Below are 19,406 nucleotides of genomic sequence, written 5' to 3'. Positions count from 1 at the left end.
TTTTGAACACTTTGCCTAAAAAAAAGGGAAAATTCTGGATAAATGCTCATGAAAAATCTACATTTAGAGTAGGTAACTGTTAACTGGTATTGAACTCCATACTAATTATGCATTAAATTATTAACAGCTGCATTACAATAAGCCAAGGGAAGCTGGTAGGTTTGCACCTTTTACCTCCAGCTTTTACCCGGGAGCGTAGGACACACCCTTGCGGTGGCAAAACTTCTCATGAACACGTAGCTAAATGGGAAGACAACCAGTGATAAACCCATCTCTCCTTTCCTGACCCTTTTCAGACACAGCATAACAAGGCTTTTGCTTTCAGGAGCCAGAATAGAATACTCACTGATAAAACAAATTAGACTTGGGTAAGAGAAGTTGGAGACTGATAAGTCCGCAGGCCTCAGAGGGTGCACGAGAAAGCCTGGGGACGGCTGCCCTGCTGGCCGCCTGGGTGACCATCCATTGTGCTACCCCCTGCCAGGTGCCTGTTTGGCCAAATCAGTGGGAAAAAAGGAAATCAGAGGCACAAGGTACAGGAAACAGAAGTCGGACCATCCTCCCACACCGCAATTGGAAGTATCTGGAATGCTCCTGCTACTGGAATTTAACCAGGTTAGTACAATTTAAATGTATGTAACTAGTTATTTTGTTGAATGGTAAGGCTTTACTATTTTGCAATAAACCCTTCTGGCAATCATGACCTCAAGGAACAACAAAGGTACACGCTTAATAAAAAAGTTAAGAACCAAATTTCCCTTCTATGAGAATGATGGTGATAAATGTGTAACTTGCTCAAAATGTTTGCCAGCGGTCACTGCCGAGGGGAGCCCAAGGACACATGACACCTGAATGGAATGTGGTGTCCTGAATAGGGGGAAAACAGAGGAAATATTAATAAACTATGGACTTAAAAATTAATACTAATGTACCAATATCAGTTCACTGAGTGTGACAAGTGTATAGCACCAATACAAGATGCAAATCATGGGGGAAAGTGAGTACACATAATAGGGGAACTCTGTAATGTCTGAATAATTTTTCTGTAAATCTAAAAATATTCCAAACAAAAGAATTTTTTTTTAACTTTGTCAACATTTAGCCTCCAGCATGGTGGAGCAGAACGATATCATTAACCGCACAAAAACCAGAAGACAACAAATTTCCTGAAAAAGCATCAGCATCTGTCTCTGAGGAAAACTGTTCAGGGTCTATGAGGTCACTCATGCATTGGCAGAATGAGAATATGTAACGTAGGACCTTTCCCTTCAATCAAAAGACATTGCTTCTATATTGGTTCTATGCATTTTCACTCCAAGTTTTCTTGTACAAATACACATGGTGAAGTGACAGGTGCTTATGTGCCTCCATTAGCCAAAAAAGAACTTTGCAGAGGTAAGTGAGGCCAGTTTGTTACCATTCTGATCAATGCCTCAAAAAGAAAATCAGTTGAGTTAATTCCAATAATGGTTTCATTTCTTTTTTTTCATCCACTTCATGGCATCACAGTAAAGCTTTAAGAAATTCATTCTGTGGAAGAGAAAACTTCCGAACTTATTACAAATGTTACTGTAAATTTCGTGAAATATAAAAGTAAAGCACTGTGGTTACAAATTATCATAATTTTTACTAAATTAAGCCATCTATGAAGTAGAAATACATGTGGAAATGGTGCTGGTGTATTTGATGGCATCGAGACAGGCTTTGATATTCTACCAACTGAAAGAGAAGCTGTTGCTATCAGAATTTCAAATACATTCACACATATAATTACAGCATCTAAACATTTTTGTGGTGGTTACTTTTTCTCTGTGGCTTATCACATTCAGGTTTTGGAAACATTTGAACCTTTGAAGAACTACTTAGCAAATCATCCTATGTTTGTTGTAAACCTGCCCCTTAAGTTGGCATTACATTTTGTTCAAAATCTGTTGGAAAACTTTTATCAAATTTATAAAAACTGTCTTCAGCTTTTGAAGCTGTTAGCAGATTGGAATTAATTGAAAAATAAGCTTGAAAACAGGAAGGCACTGATGAACTAAACAGATGAAGTGAGAGCTCAAATGTTATACAAATTCAATCCCAAACTTCCATAATTATGATTTGGAATATCTCAGCCTCCTATTTTTATTTGATTACATTTATGCTCTGAACCAAAATGAAATGAAATTGAAAAGGCCTACAATTTTGAAGCATCTCAATATGGGAAAACATTCGTAAGAGTCATAAACGGAAACAAGCTTATCCTACAAGTCTTATCTTGCAAAACTTAAGAAAGAAATCTGTCAAAGTGTTTGTCAAAGAAAGCTCTTCAAAGGGAGGCAGAAGGGTGCCTGGGTGGCTCAGTGGGTTAAGCCGCTGCCTTCGGCTCAGGTCATGATCTCAGGGTCCTGGGATCGAGTCCCGCATCGGGCTCTCTGCTCAGCAGGGAGCCTGCTTCCCTCTCTCTCTCTCTCTGCCTCTCTGTCTGTCCAAAAAAAAAAAAAATCTCAAAGGGAGGCAGAAAACACAGAGCTTGTGACCATCAAGGGCAGAAATATTCACATATATAAGTATCAACACTTCTCAATACCAAAACTAAGTTGAGAATATCCTCCATTTATCAGAATTTGCCCTTAGCTTATTGTAGAGTTTTCCCTATGACTGTATGTCAGCACTTGGACAGGGAATGTTTTCTCCATTAAAAGCATGATGACCTGGGGCTCCTGGGTGGCTCAGTGTATTAAGCCGCTGCCTTCAGCTCAGGTCATGATCTCAGGGTCCTGGGATTGAGTCCCGCATCGGGCTCTCTGCTCAGCAGGGAGCCTGCTTCCCTTCCTCTCTCTCTACCTGCCTCTCTGCCTACTTGTGATCTCTCTCTGTCAAGTAAATAAATAAAATCTTTAAAAAAACAAAAAACATGATGACCTTCAGAGAAGAGTCAATTGTTCAATGTCAATAATTTCAAATTAATAATCAAAATCTTCTAAAGAACATTACAAGCAATTTGATGGGGGCAGAAAAAGCATGAAGACCACAATGAAAAAAAAAAAGACATTCTTCAGGAAAGTACAAGTAAAGATAAGAAACTGATTAAAGTACTTAAGTATTTTCCAAAAGTAACTATTCCACTTACACAATTCTTTTAATCTTCACATAACTGGTCGCAACATTTTCTTTGCCTTAATGTATATAAAATGTGTATGCATTTTAGAAATAACTTTTTAAAACTTTTTTGATAAAACTATGTCAGAGGATCACATGTAAAATAAAAACACAATTTATCAGACAATAAAACAATATTCTAATAAATTACATAATTTTAAGTATATTAATTCCCCTCATTTTATTTGCAAGAAAATTCTGGGTTGGGGGATAAATTCTACAACCACTCTACTTCCTATATCATTTCCTTCAACCTCCTCATATTCTAAGCACTCTTAGGTGCTCACTGTCCCCCAATAGTTTGCATAGTGTGCAACACATAATACATATATTTTCAACAAAGGAGACATTGTTCAGATCAAATATGTCATGGGAAAACACCTTCACCTCCTCCTGGATGAATTACAGTTCAATACTGGTCTCTGATCAAAATCACAGCCTTTTGTATTTCCTGTCCAGAAACCAAACCCTACACATCAGTCAAGGGTCTCCCCAAAGCTGCCTAGGAGCCTGCTTGAAGCCTGCCCTGACTGTTCCAACCAGAAGAAATCTTCCCCTTCAGATCTCCTGCCACACTGAATCTGAAGCTCTGTGTACTGAGTGTTCTGCGGATGCTTACCTTCCCAGTTACGTATCAGCCTCCATATCCCTTGCAGCACTAGAAATCTGACCCGACAGGATCCTGCATAAATGAAGGAGGACAGAGCCTAGGGAAGGAGGGCTCAGTGGGCGCCGAAGCAGAACGGGTGGAGCTCTATGCTGGATCTGAGCTGGCCAAGGAAGGCCGTGGTGAGGACGGAGCCGATGAACTTTGTTGGTCAGGGTCGGGAACAAGACTAACTGTGGGAAATCTGACAGCCAAGCTGAGAGGGGCCAATCCCGTTCTGAACACTGAGAAAGCAGGGCATTCCAGAAAGCACATCTGAACTCTACCGGCCAGAGTGTTCACTGAGGCTGCTGAAATCGCAACTCCAGCTGAATGGTTGAACTAATGCTGTGAATCCTGAATGTATTTCCTCAATAATAAAGAAGGATGCATTTGTAACAGAGGAATATGTACGTTTCAGTTTCTAAACATTATGATATACATGTGAGTCCTTAAGGCACAGATTAAATTGCAGGATTTTATGTAGGTCAACACAGATTTAAAATATTGTGTTAAACAGACAACCCACAACCAGCCTCTATAAAAGATAAGGATTTGCCTGTCTTTTTAAAAAATCCCCAAAAGACTTCTTAATATTGCACAGAATCATGAGTACCACTAAGAAGCACATTTTTCTCTACTAAAATTAGTATATTCTGGGATATAAATGCAACCTACCTCTGAACTCTGTAGCAAACTATTTTTTTGAATTTGTATATAATAGGTATTGAAAAAACCTACTACTGATTATTGATTGGTTGGCATTTAATGCTAAATTATTATAGATATCATGGAAAGATAACTGTTTGGTGCCTAAGCTATAGTCACATTTTCTTCAACAGCTGAATTTTGACTTTATGCGGGAGTGTGGATGATACTATTGCAGATCATACCAGCCTGCTCTGGCCTTCTTAAAAACCTCTCTTGAGGGTTATAAGAGTTTGCTCTGAAAGATCATGTAATTAAATGAGAGAGTTTTTCCACGGCATCCTCGAACTAACTTAAATTAAAACTATTTGTACATATGGTAGTGTTTGTTGAGTTCCTGCACAAAAAGCATATCAAAGATTTTTTTAATCTACTGTTTTTAAAGACTCATTGAATTTTACCTATCTCCCTTCCCACCTAACCGTCAAACATAAAGATAAATCGATAATGGCTTTCCAGTCTCTGTTTTCCGCAGTGCTGGATCAAAAAGACCAAACTAAAGTCAAATTAGCTATCCTTACAAATTTTCTAGAATGCTTGAAAGTAAAATGTTGTTGACATCATCAATTCGACATTTCAACAGTTAAAACCTTATGAGAGACCCCTGGTCTCATTCACTGGCACCTGGGGCATATTTTCCACAAGGGAGAAGCTTCCTGAGCGACACTTCATTGCTCATCTACTGTCCACTTCATTGCTTTCCCAGTACCCAGCAGGAAAGTTTAATTACTTTTTCATTTGATCCTCTCAACAACCGAAGGGTGATTTTCTGGAATGTAATTTAAAAAAAGAAGGTGGCCAAAAATCCTATTAACACCTGACTTTCTCACTTCATACCAAGAGCAGCTGTCCTGAAAACTAATCCACTTTTGAGTTCCCAGAGCTGCAGCCCACTAAAAGAGCAAACTACCTTCAGATATGCAAACACTAGCTCCTGAAGGAATCTGACCTTAACCCCTCCTGAGAGCTGAGAAAAGAAAAACTGGTCTCTTAATTGAGTCATCAACTTAACTCACCCCTTCATCATATTAAAAAAAAAAGAAAAAAAAAAGAAAAAGAAAAAGGAATTTCAATGCGCTATGTATTTACATTTACATTTATCTCAGTTTATATTTTTCATCCCAAATCTTTATTCCCCCCTAGTTGCCCTTCTGGTTCCCTGTGGCCTGAACCAACCTCCGTTCTCATCTGTGTGGATAACATCCCCTCTGGGCAGTGCAACTGGTCCAAAACCCAGAGACAAAATGGAAATAAATGTTGAATGGTTGCTTTCAACCCAAATACTAAAGAAGGAGCTGTAATAGAGTTATTATAATAATTCATTTGAGTGGACAAGGAGAAGCCATAAAGCTACAGTATCTGTTTACCTCAATGAATAGTTTTTGTAGCATTTCCTTAAGACTCATAAAAAAAGCATTACAAATAATTTCAGTGACCATCTGTTGGGCTGGGGGGCCAATGAGACAGGTGCAAGCTCACATCTTGCCAGACTCCCATGGGTTCATCCAAGCATAAGCCCACACCCACTCTTGGCTAGACACCTACTGCTCACATGTATTCATAATAATATAATTGAATGTTCATGCTTATCTAAGTGGCATAATTTCTACAAAGATAATTTAGAACTATCATGTCTACTTTGAGGAACTTTTGAAATGAGCAGACAGGAAAAGAGGTTAACACAGGAATAAAAATTATTAAGACTAAAAAAAAAATAATGACAATGATTTCAAAATGGCAGCAGTACCCCAGTCACCTAAAATTCAGAGATCTGGCACGAAGAATCCAAAAGAAGGCTGAAAAGCAAAAAAGAATGAAAAGCAGCCTCTGAGACACCCCTGCTCAGTACAGGAATAACCTGTGGGTACAGGAATAACCCTGTAGGGGGTTGAAAACACTATTCTAAAATATGGGATCATGTGCTTTGTGTATCTTTGGCAGACAAGGAAGGTGCTTTGGTACCCAGGAAGGAAGGAAGAACTGACAATAATGAAATAAAACTAAGCAACCTTATAGCAAGAACAGAAAATACATGTAGGAACCCAAAAAGCCAAGCTGAATGACCATCTTTGCAAACATGGGGTATCACTATACTACAGCCCAAGATGAAAGCTTCACGATCATGACCATGAGTTAGCGAGAAAATCTTAAATTATTTTGAAATTATTAAAGGCAATGCACTGTATGTGTCCATCCATTTACCAAAAGACATGGGGCAGGCTGCTCATTTTAGGAGTAATGGCCACAATGCAGAAATTTCCCAAATGACCATTAGTAAAGAAATGGGTTAACTGTCGTATCTTCACACAGACGGATATACTACAGCAATGGAAATGACAGATGTACAATTCCAAGCTCATGAACATATGGTTGGGGACAGGAGGGTAAATACACTGAGCCCCTCTATGTACAGTGCACTGTGCTCTGTCTGACTTTGAAAATTACATTCACCAAATACACCCATATCCTTGGTGAACTATCAGTTACTTATCTTCAGGGTAAATTCAGTCATGAATGCTTCACAACTCAGATTTCAAACAACCAAAGGCAACCCAAGGCAGAATTCTGGAGTACGTGAAGTTCAGCTTTGCTACCTTCTCCGTCTTCAACATGCTCTTTCTGGATCTTTTTTATCTTTTCATACTGAACTCCCAGCCTAACGTGGCCATGTCCCACACCATCACTTCTCATTTCCCTGGCAAACTTAAAAACATGCACAAATCACCGAGGGACCTTGTTAAAATACAGGTCCTTCCGCAGGTTTATGATGGGGCTTAGGAGTCTGCAGTTCTAGAACCACTACCAGGTGCTGCCAATGCTGCAGTCTGAGGCCCTTGAACAGCAATACCTGAGAAAAGATGGGATTTAAAAGCAATGTCTGCTGATGAACTAAAAAATGCCTCATTCTAAGAATATGAGCATGGAACCACTGGCATTCTTATGGCTGAATTTTAAGACCTCTATCTGGTGGAACACATCCGGGCTTCCCTATGCCTCTTAAATTGCATCCTTGGTAGCAACTACCAACTCAGGAACCAAAACTAGTGGTTGGAAATGGTAAAGAAAGAACATGTACCTGCTCTAAGGAATTTCCTACTGTTTCTCATTAAAACTTCAGCCTTTGGACTTCTTGGCATAATGTCTTTCTCACAGCATTTGCAGGAGGGAGGGTGGGGATGAGGGAGAAGGAGGAGAAGGAAGAAAGAAGTGAGCAAGCAAGGGATGGTTTGCTCAGGCAAGGGCTGCAGTGTGCAAGGCTGGCATAGCTTGCCACAGGGCAAAGGCTGCTTCAATCCAAAATGCCTTTTCTGTCAACTGCTCAGTTCAGACTTAGAGATACTGAGATAAAGAGTGGGACTGCAGGGTAAGGAGGGAGGGGGTAGAGATGAGCTTTAAAAATAAGCCCATTTGGGGGTAGCTGGGTGGCTCAGGAGATAAAGCATCTGACTCTTAGTTTCAGCTCAGGTCAGAATCTCAGAATCTTGGGGTTGAGCCCCACATCAGGCTCCCCATACAGCGCAGAGTCTACTTCTCACCCTCAGCTCCCTCTGTCCCTCCCCTCGATCATGTATACACTCTCTCCCACTCTCTCTAAAATGGATGAATAAATATTTTTTAAAAAGAAAAGAAAAATAAGCTCATTTCTTCAGGGTCCATATCAGAGCCATAAATACATGGAGGGCAAGCCTTTCCTTGGCCGGTAGAAAAATGACAGTAACATTAAAGTTGCCACAGAAATGTGGTTGTTTTGTAGTGTTTTGGCATTTGGAAAGGGGGTACAAGAGATGTACAGGGATCTTTCTAGATTCTGATAAATAACTGAAAGATTTTTTGGTACATATTTTACAGCCTAGAAGCATTTAAAAAATGCTTTTTGCTCTTTTCAAAACTGATTCCCAAGACACAGATAATCTCAAAAACTGAGAATATCTGAAAAAGTTTCTTAGTGGCTGTGGTCCATCTTCTGTGTCGACTTGGTGAGGCTACGGTTCTCAAGTATCCGTCATACACGTCCAGATATTGCTGTGAAGGTGTTTCGTAAATCAGAGTAGCATTTAAATCAGTAGACTCTGTGTAAAGTACATTACCCTCCATAATGTGGGCACGGCTCACCCCATTACCTGAAGACAGTAAGATAAAGACTGACCTCTGCCAAGGAAGAAGGCATTCTGCCAGCAGACTGCCATCACACTCCGGGGCCACGCTGACTCTTCCCTGGTCTCCAGCCTCCTGGTCTACCCCATGCAGAGCTGGGACTTGCCTGCCTCCACAATCAATAAGCCAACTCCTTAAAGTAATTTTTTTTCTCTCTCTCTCTCACACACACACACACACACACACAATTTATTGTTTGTTTCTCTAGGGAACCCTAAATAACATGGTGATTTGAATCATCACACTTCGGTGCTAAAAACACACACAAAAATTTACCAGCTTCACAGCATATGCAAGCTAGCACTGCCTAAAAGAGTTAAAGAAGATTATTCAACTTACTCAGTTGAATAAATTGAATTCAATAAGAACTGAATTACTTTTCAGTTGCTGAGCAACAACTTTAAGTGTCATTCAGCAGAGTAGGTCACTTTTTAAGGCCCAAATGCTCAGCTAGATCATAATATTTTTAATTGTTGACAGGGCTCATTAGGATTGTAACAATCTGTCTGAAAGATAGGCAGACTTTTGCAGACTGACAGATTTTCACTGGCCTGGAGACAGATTACTCACTGTAATCTATTAGCAGCAAGGTGATGCATTATCCCTTTAGACCAGTATAAAGCCTCCAAATCTATACACACAGAACCAACCTCACTCAAGATCATGGCTTTGTTCCTTGCTCTAGGCCCTCATGAATCTGTACTCAAGACCAGGACTGCTCTGCCACAATTGTGTTCCTAGAGCATTAATTAGCTCATAGGTGAGTGATGCTAAAGTAGAACTTGTACTTCCCAACATATTAATGCTGTGCCTCCCCCTCCCGCCCAGTAACAGCCACCAAATGCAAGTTCATTCCCAAAGCTGAAGCAGCAGACAGCAGGTGAATACAGTGTGGGACACAACGTCCACTTGACTTGGGGCCTTCCTGTTGGCACAGACTGTCCACGTGCTTTGTCTTGGTTCTCTCAGAGCTTTATACATTTTGTCCTTCACCCCATAACTCAGCAGCCACAACCTACACACCTTCCTCATTAAGCTTCCTTTGTCTTCAAAAAAATTAACTACAAAATCCTGTATTTTTATTTTTTAAAACTATCTACAGGGATTCCTAGACTGTTATATTCTGTGACTATTAAGACTCTAACATGACTTTTTTTTTATTGTCCTAGTACCTTATTAGGATTGTTACTGTTTTTTTGAGTGCTCTGGTTACAAAGGTGTACAATACTGAGTGGTCAGCCCCATCCCTTTTTTTTTTTTTTCATATGTCCTGTGTGTTTGCAGAATATTACATTTTTCGGGAATGCATGCACCATGTCCGAGCAAGAATGCCTGCACTGTAATTCATTTGTTAACATACCCAAGCGAACACTATCTGCCAGACGGAGTTATGTGCTGTGCCATGTATCCCTGAGGAGGGAAAGAAAAAGTATTTTGCATCACAAACACTAACACTGGTTTGTAACATTTCTCTCAGAAAATATGACATACGAATGTCCTCAAGCATGGATATTCTAAGCAAATGTCCGGTGACTCTTCTGGAATTCTTCCAGCCCAGCCCAGAGCAGACTGTGACTCTGGTCTGTGGAGGCAAGAATTTCGAAGTGGCTGACACCGCTGATAGCAGGCGACACTTTCACCCTGGCACGTGGGATTTTGAATGAATAACTCACTTGTGTCTTTTGCTTTATATCCAGACATTTAAAAAAATATTCTCGATCAAAGATATCACTATAACAAAACAGCCACTTGAACACACTCCATAATTTTATAATTGTAAATAATCACAATGGGCATTCATGGTTGAACCTTCTCATAAAATATCCCAAAACTAAATTCTAAAAAATTGAAATTGAAGGGAATGGTTGCCCTTGATATGTGTGTCTGTGTGTAGGGATGGTGCCCTTAAAAATGTGTCATTATCTCAGGGTGCCTGGGTGACTCATTCAGTTAAGTGTCTGCCTTTGGCTCAGGTCATGATCTCAGGGTCCTGGGACAGAGCCCAGAATCCACATCAGGCTTTCTGCTCAGTAGGGAGTCTGTCTCTCCAGCTCCCTCTGCCCCTCCCCCCTGCTCATGCTCTTTCTCTCAAATAAATAAAATCTTTTAAATGAATAAATAAAAGAATGTGTCATTATCTCAAGTGTTTCTGCCTGCTTACCCACAAACAACAAGTAAGGGTACATTAAAGGGGCAAAACTTGAAAGAACCTGTACTTGGGACAGCTCAAAAACAAAAGACAAAAGCTAAGACATAGAACTTTGGTACCTTCTCAATTTCTCATCTCTTAAAAAAATTTCCTATTTCTTTAAAGTTTTTATCTTGTGGTGAGAAACATACAGGAACTCTACCTTCTTATATTTATTTATTTATTTTAAAAGATTTTATTTATTTATTTGACAGACAGAGATCACAAGCAGGCAGAGAGAGAGAGGAGGAAGTAGGCTCTCCACTGAGCAGAGAGCCCGATTCAGGGCTCAATCCCAGAACCCTGGGATCATGACCTGAGCCAAAGGCGGAGGTCCTTAACCCACTGAGCCCCCCAGGCACCCCAGAAATCCACCTTCTTAACAAAACTTTTACAGGACACTACTGTTGACACATTATTGAAAAGCAAATCTCCTTTCATCGTGAATGACTGAGAAGCTATACGCAGCAAACAACAACTTCCCTTTCTCTCCTCACCTTGCCCCTACACATACCTTTTTACTTCTCCTTCCAAGAGTCTGACTACTAAGGATACTTCATATAAATAGAATCATGCATTATTTGTCCTTCTGTGATTAGCTTATTTCACTTAGTGTAATTCTTCAAGGTTCATCTATGATGCCTATTGTAGGAATTCCTTATTTCTTTTTTTTTTTTTTCAATTTATTTATTTTCAGAAAAACAGTATTCATTATTTTTTCACCACACCCAGTGCTCCATGCAAGCCGTGCCCTCTATAATACCCACCACCTGGTACCCCAACCTCCCACCCCCCCCCCCCCGCCACTTCAAACCCCTCAGATTGTTTTTCAGAGTCCATAGTCTCTCATGGTTCACATCCCCTTCCAATTTACCCAAATTCCCTTCTCCTCTCTAACGCTCCTTGTCCTCCATGCTATTTGTTATGAATGTTAAGTGAAACCATATGATAATTGACTCTCTCTGCTTGACTTATTTCACTCAGCATAATCTCTTCCAGTCCTGTCCATGTTGCTACAAAAGTTGGGTATTCGTCCTTTCTGATGGAGGCATAATACTCCATAGTGTATATGGACCACATCTTCCTTATCCATTCATCCGTTGAAGGGCATCTTGGTTCTTTCCATAGTTTGGCGACCGTGGCCATTGCTGCTATAAACATCGGGGTACAGATGGCCCTTCTTTTCATGACATCTGTGTCTTTGGGGTAAATACCCAGGAGTGCAATTGCAGGGTCATAGGGAAGCTCTATTTTTAATTTCTTGAGGAATCTTCACCTTGTTCTCCAAAGAGGCTGCACCAACTTGCATTCCCACCAACAGTGTAAGAGGGTTCCTTATTTCTTAAAGCTGAATGATATTCTATTGTAGGTATATACGATTTCTTCATCCAGTCATCTGTCAGTGGGCACTTAGATTACTTCCACCTCTTGGCTATAGTGAATAATGCTACAATGACCGTAGGAGTTTCTGTAAGCTACGAGTCATCCACATGATTCCAAATGTGTGCAAATTAGTTTATATTTTATTTTGCCAAAATGAAAACAAAAACGTACAGTATTCTAAGATTCCCAAGTATACGTGTAAAGACCCCAAAAGGTCTGTAGTCCCTGATCTGAGAACCACTCAGAAATGTGCATAGGCTGGGGTATGCACCAGGAGGTATAGTTTCATTGATTATACTGCAATCCCAGGTCCTTCAGGTATCAACTCCATCTACTTAAGAAACTGAGACAATATGCTCATTGGAGGTCAGGGTCAAGTCTACAAAGTCTCTCTAGTGCCTAGGATGCTGGCAGGCATATTGGGTGAATGAGAGAAAGAACTGAAGAAACATGTTCAAACTACTGCATCTGTAGATCTTTTTATAAGACATACAAAGCTCTTAAGGGTCAAAATTCACTGTGCTCCTTTTATAACTGCTCTGACCAAAAGCAATTATAATTTGGGAAATCCCCAATATTTACAAGTTGAAGCAATGGAATTCCTTTTTGAGGAACTAATAAGGAGATCATGTGTCATACATATATTCCCCCGTGACAACTTTCCTCTGGAATATGGTGTTTACTTTCTATTTTATAACCTGATACAAGACTAGTATCATCAGATAGAAGGAGCCTGAATATCCATGATGAGGGATCTCTTCCCATCTCTCCCGTCCAACTACATACTGCAATGGGGAGCTACCCAAGCTTTAACAGGTTACCCAGGAAGCAAGAATGTATACTCTATACACCATTTTAGAAGGAAAAAAAACCCAGGCTTTTGAATCTCTTTCTCATCCCCGACAGGGTCCCGTTTCTGCTGGCAGCCTCCAAACCTCCATTCAAGACAATCAGCGCGATACAGCTATTTCCATTTTCCAAATGAAGTTAAGATTATGTAACCCAGACAGAAATGAAGAAACAGGCAAAAATGTCTCCATTCTCAGAGTGACAGTAGTAGTAGGACCATGAGTTTGATCAGTGATTTAGGAGAGGAGTCAATCAAAACGTCAGGTTAAAAGCCAGCTAAGAGAACAGTCTGTGGTTCCTGGAATGCAGTCTTCCCAGGATACCCCACTTTAAGCCTTTTTCTTTGTGTCCACACCATAAGGGCAGGATAAATCATCTCTTATCAAAAACCTGACATCAAAACACTGAACCTCACAGTCTGAGCAGGGCCCCTAACCATCCAGCCAGACAGATAATCCTCCAAGGATGGGATGGCCAGAACATGTTTCTGGGGCCAGGAGGCCAAACTGAACTCATTTCCTTGAAATAAAATTCAAATATCAAAACCAAGAGGGACCACCAGCAAGTAGAGCTTGTAAAAGCCAAGCCATGTACAAACTCCCACAAAGCCCAGGAGCAAGGCTCATAAGGTCCAAGGCACAGCTGTGGTCTTCTCAACAGACAGGCTTCTTCTACTCAGCAGTGGGGTAATGACACATAGAAGTAGAGTAGAGGATATACTCAAGAAGAAAAAAGGAAAAGCAACAGACCAACAACAGTTAGAAAATATATATCTATAAAGACCCCACTTCTGAACCCAGAAAAAGCAGAGAATTCTGGAAAGAATGTGGTCAGAACACTGAGAGATCCCAAAGCCAGAGCCAGAGGTAAATATCACACATTGGCAAAAACACGCTTAATCCTCTTCCAGGACTGGGGTTCCAACCCACTGCTGTGCCTCAAGGCTGGAAAAAGTCTGTGCCTCCTTGGATGAACACCAGATAATATTCCTGGCCACTTGAGTGAAAAATGTATCTTCAAATACTACAACAACCATCCAAAGCACCAAGGTTCTCACATTCTGAGGATACTCAAGAGCTAAAATCAAATAGAGAAGAGCTGATTTTCCTCCCCCATCTCAAGGTTGTTTATGGCAATGAACTCGTTCAGTGGAAAAAGAGGGGAAACTGAGGCACTATCCAATCTGTCCATCTGTCTATTGACCTCTGTCTTTCCCTTCCCTTCACCTGTCTCCCTCTCCCACTCCACATCTCCGGCCCTCTGAGTTTCTGTTTCTCTGCCTCTATCTGCCTTCTGCCTTCCCATATTATGAAGCACATCATGGAAAAGAAGGGGTTTCATGAAGCAACCATGTTATTAGGGAAAAAGGTGATCAGACTGGAAAGGGCTAACGGGGAACCTGAGAGGGGGAAATGTAAAAGAAACCCTGACCAGTGTGGAAAATATCCTTCTGTCTACTTGTAGCTACTTGTTTTAAAAATGTACTGCTTAAGTGGGATTGGTGTTCAGCCACTGAGTTCTTTCTCCTGATTTTTATACAGGAGAATGTAACTACAGTTACATGAATATGCTGAAGTACATTGTTTTTGACAACCCATACACAGCTCACAGGTGGGTAGTTTTGGTTCTTCTCAATTAAATTCAGTTTCTACATGATCAAAAGAAAAGCCTCCCCTTCAACAGTGTGTGTGTGTGTGTGTGTGTGTGTGTGTGTGGTGGGGGAGGGGCAGGGGGGAATCAGAAACTAAGAGATACAGCAGACCAGAGGGGATAGATTTTGGTGTCTGAACAACAGTGGCAGCCTAGCCCTGCCTGGCAGGTCACCAATCACACCAACGCCTGTTACATTACAAGTACCAGCCTGGGTCTGTCCCTGATCTGGCCACTGTGGCCATATCTGTGTCCATGCACAAATCCAGGGCAGTGCTCGCGCCAGCCGGATCCCCTTGATTCTGTTTGTGAAAAACATGCAGTTCTAACTTGATTTATTGAAGTGAAATCAATTGACAAATAATACTTACAACTGCAAAAGATGGAGTTGAGAAAACTCTGAAAAACTTCAGGTCCACCTAAAGGTGAGAGTTTTGCCATCCCACTACCCTGGTAAAATGTTTATACACACACACACACACACACCCTCTATTTCCCTCCTTCCTTGCCAATCTTGGAACACCATGACCAGGTTACAGCAGAACATTAAAAAAAAAAAAAAAAAGAGAGAGAGAGAGAGAGAATCAACAAAAGAAAAAAAATACACATACCATGAACTGCATTCTCAGTATATGAATCAAGGAATCAAAGAACATCAGTTTATTCTGTTCATTTTGCAAACATTTACTGAGCACATTTATTAAGTATCTACTAGGTACAAAACTCCCTTTCATAACACCCCTGGCACAAAAGAATTGGCCAGACTAGGTTATTACAAGTCTGTTCTCTCTGACCCAACATTTTCTCCCCACTTCATGGAGTGTTCTTGGCCTTGCACAATCTTCCTTCCTGAATTCTCTTCTATAACCCCATTGCCTTGCCCACTGTGGTTTCACCTGTTGGCTGACCTAATTCCAGGTCACCAGGAAGTGGTGATGGCCATCCTGCCCTGGCAGAAGATTTACACCTCCCTAGCTCAGGGTAACAGTCGCTTGACCACTGAAGACATTCCCCTTTAGGGGAAGGAGTCTTTCAATCTTCTACAAAAAAAAACAACTGAAGAGTCAGTTGACACACATCCCAGAGACCATTTTCATCCTTTTACAGTGCAACCTTATTTCTTCTCTAAGACCACAATATTGATGACTAGGGAGCTTAACCCAAACGTGCTTAATATTTTTAAACCAGAAGTTTGATTGGTCTTACAACTGGAAATTCTGTCAACACTACCACATTTTGCCTTATAGGAGCCAAACATTCTAATATCTGATAATGAATCTTCTCAACCTGGACATGAAAACCCCCTGGATAAGCATTGGACAAGAAGCCACCAGGGGTGCCAGATGAGAAAAAAAGCCACCCGATGGAATGGCACACGTTCCTAGAGAAACAGTTTTCCCACTGGAGGGAAACATGATATTTTATACTAAAATAAGTCCCAATGTATCGTGGAGTTAAAATGAACAAACATATGAACTTTTTAAAATAATGGAATTTCTTGCAAATAACCATCTTATCTTTAAATGTTATTTGAGGGAAATTTTTGAGAAATGTTTCACCCACACTATAAACTTCTTGAAGGCATGAACTACATCTCATGCTTCTCTTTGTCCCCAGGGACCTAGGGCAGGACCTACGGCAGTGTCTGGCACAAAATAAGCACTCACGAATGTCTGCAGAATTAATTTGGCTGAAATAATGCCAACAGCATTATCGATAATAAACGATTTTTACCGCATTCGGATGAGAGGAAGGGAAGGTGAACAGCTGTAGGAGGAAGTGGAATAGAAGCAATCGAATTTACCAAAAACAGTTACTGGCTGCCATGGTAACAATCAGATGAAGCAACTCAGTTTAGTTCTTTTCCACTTGAACAAGCACAGGAAGGCAAATATTGTACTTGTTAATCTCCACTCACAATGGGGTGTGGCTTAAAATACAAGTCTACCAGGTGACACTGGTGCACTAAATTTAATAATCTTTGAAGAGTTTGGAAAGGCATCATGATAATAACAATATCACCAATATTATGATATTGTTATTGTCATGATGAAACCAGGTAGTATAAAGAAACCAGGTCATATTAAAATCTGGTTTCTATACTTAAACTAAGAAGACCATCCTAATCATTTCAAGGTTAAGTGTCAAATATTTGCTGCTAAAACTTAACAACTGTGAAAAGTAGATAGGTGTTTAGGTTCATGTGTAAAACATCGCATGGGTTCACCTTCCCTGATTCTTAAAATTGTTGCCTTTTGTAATTAGTTGGACCTAAACCAAGTTACAGATAAAAGATAATTCCAAGAATATAGTTTGTAGTGATGCTTATAACTTCTGCAGTGGAGAGATTGTATTTTAACTCATTTGTAAATAATAGAAAAGGTGAGTATCACACCCACTTTCTCTCCACCATCCTTCTCATACTTGCAGTGAGTCATTCTCCATGCCTTACTCTCCAAACAGGAGGGAGGAGCTGGGAGGAGGAGGAGGTGGAACTCCCAAGCCAGCAGGTTCAAGCTGTGATGGGTGAGCAAGACCACTGATCCTCCCAGGGCTGTGTGGTTTTGAGTTTTATGTCTAAGATATGCAAGCTGCCTTTCAACCATAATCCAAACAGAGAGCAGGAATACATTTTACAGCATTAACATGTTTAGAGTGTCTGAGGAAGAAGTGAATACAGCAGTTCAAGACACACCAGGACAGGAGGAAAGCACTGACACAAATTACTCTTGCATAAAACCTAAGCATCTTTCCATGCCTGGCCCTGCAGGCATTTCCTTTCCCCCTGAGAATTAAGTTAGTAACTTGATATCATTTCTGTCGGAGCCACAGAGTAGATAATTTATTATATAACTTTATCATTTTATTCCATTGTATAAAAGAGTTTTTCAGTTCAACAACATATGGGATCAAATCCCTGCTCTTTCATTAATCAGTCAAGTTCCTTAACGTCTTACGGGTCTATACTTCTGGGTCTAAGTTTCTCCAATTAGAAATGAGAAAATCCACATCCCGAGGTTGTTGCAAAAATTAAATGAACGAATTCTGTAAAATGCCTAATACATGGTAGGTATCAATGAGGATGTAAGTCCAGCAATGCAAATGCCCAACATGTTTCGTCTTCTGTGTTGTAGGAAAACAACAAATACAAGAACTACTACTTATCAGGGACACCAATTTGACCATCTGCAGCTCACAGCTCTGGGATGCGGCGGGGGGTGGGGTGGGGGGCTTACTAGATGGTGCGATGAGATCTGGAGAGCGCTGGGAACAAACTCTTGATGCTGGGGATTTCACTGCGGCCCCGGTAACTAATAAAGTGACTTTTGCAAGGCTCAAACGTGAGCAAGCGAAACTTTCTCCCCAAACCCTGACTCTGAACGCACTCCCTTTCTTCAACTCTAGGGGATATCCTCGGAATAGTTGGATGGAGAAAAGCAACTCAGAAAGAAGAGCTGGGTCCGGTAGGTCCGCTCACTCTAAGGGTTAAGAGGGAGACGCCAGCGCAGCAGTGCAGGTAACACCCTCCCCACCTCCCGCCCGCCAACCCACACACGCACCTGGGGATGAATTTGGCCTCGTCTCCAAGTCGCGCCTGGAAGTCCTGCCAAGCCTGGCCGGCGCTCGCCCGACCCCAGGGGGCTGCCAGCGCGTCCCCGTCGCCCTCGTCCTCTTGGCTGTCCTCGGGGTCGGGTCCCACCTGGGCTGAGGCAGACGCGGGCTCCCAAGGAGCCCAGGCTCGGTGCCGCCCCCCGCGGCAGGACCCACGGAAGCCGCGCGCGAACTCCTGGAAGGTGATGGCGCCGTCGCGGTCAGCGTCTAGCCGCTGGAACACGGCCTCGGCGTCGGCCGGCCGCACGCGCAGCTCCGCGCACAGCGCGCCGAACTCCTCGCGCTCCAGGCGCCCCGAGCGGTTCGCGTCGCAGGCAGCGAAGAGCGAGCGCAGGTGGGCCAGCTCCTCCCGGTCCCCGTCCGCCTCCATCACGCCCGGCGAAGGTAGCCCAGAGGGCTCCGGGGCGCAACGGGGCGCGCGGCCCGCCAGATTAGCGGTGACAGCGGGAAGTCCGGGGCCACCTGCTGCGGCCGGGAGCCGCGGGGAGTCGACCTCGTCCAGCTGGTTGGGCCGCTTGCAGGAATGTCCGGGCGGGGTGGGGCGCCTGCGCGGGCCGGGGGCGGGGCGCTCCAACGCTGGTCCCGCGCGGCCCTTTATGGCCCGGGAGCTGGACTCCGCGTACAGCGCAGCTGTGGCCGCCGGAGATTGAGCGCCCGGCGGAGCGGCCCTCACTTTCCGCTCGGCCTGGCTCCGCCCAGCCAGGTAGGAGGGGCGCGTGGCTCGGGATCCCACACCTCCGGAGTCCGTTGTCTCTTCTGTGCCGGGCTCCAGCCGGCCCAGCCCGGGTTGGGGCCTCCTGGACTTGGGACACCCGGCCAGAACCGGGGCTTGAGCGGTAGCGTTTGCCAGGGTCTTTGGAGTAAAACACTGGTTGCTCAGGTAAAGCCAAGAGCTAGCAGGAGTGTGCAAAGCTACCTGGACAAAAAGAGCAAAGGAAGATAGGGGTAGGACTCCCAAATTGGTTAACCTTATGAGTATTTCAGTCTCTTGTAACTGCGGAACTTTGGTAAACGTCTGCATATACAAGTTTTCTTGCAAACTAATCTACAAGATTTACCAGAACACCTCAT

The 19,406-nt window shown here is 42.3% G+C and overlaps 1 protein-coding gene across 1 annotated transcript in view; it reads right to left on the bottom strand.

Annotated features, from left to right (window-relative positions):
• The window catches only part of LOC122917667 (ras and EF-hand domain-containing protein), a 73,650-nt gene extending 54,945 nt beyond the window's left edge, over positions 1 to 18,705 (bottom strand). Inside the window, exon 1 of the mRNA XM_044265824.1 lies at positions 18,284 to 18,705. Within this exon, the coding sequence (XP_044121759.1) occupies positions 18,284 to 18,705 (422 nt within the window). The remainder of the gene's footprint in view (positions 1 to 18,283) is intronic.
• Between the last annotated feature and the right edge of the window lie 701 nt (positions 18,706 to 19,406).

Source organism: Neovison vison, chromosome 9, assembly GCF_020171115.1.
Source record: "Neovison vison isolate M4711 chromosome 9, ASM_NN_V1, whole genome shotgun sequence".
In the NCBI taxonomy this organism is placed as follows: Eukaryota; Metazoa; Chordata; class Mammalia; order Carnivora; family Mustelidae; genus Neogale; species Neogale vison.
The sequence above is the reverse complement of the archived record's forward strand: the minus strand, read 5'-3'. Positions and strand labels throughout refer to the sequence as shown.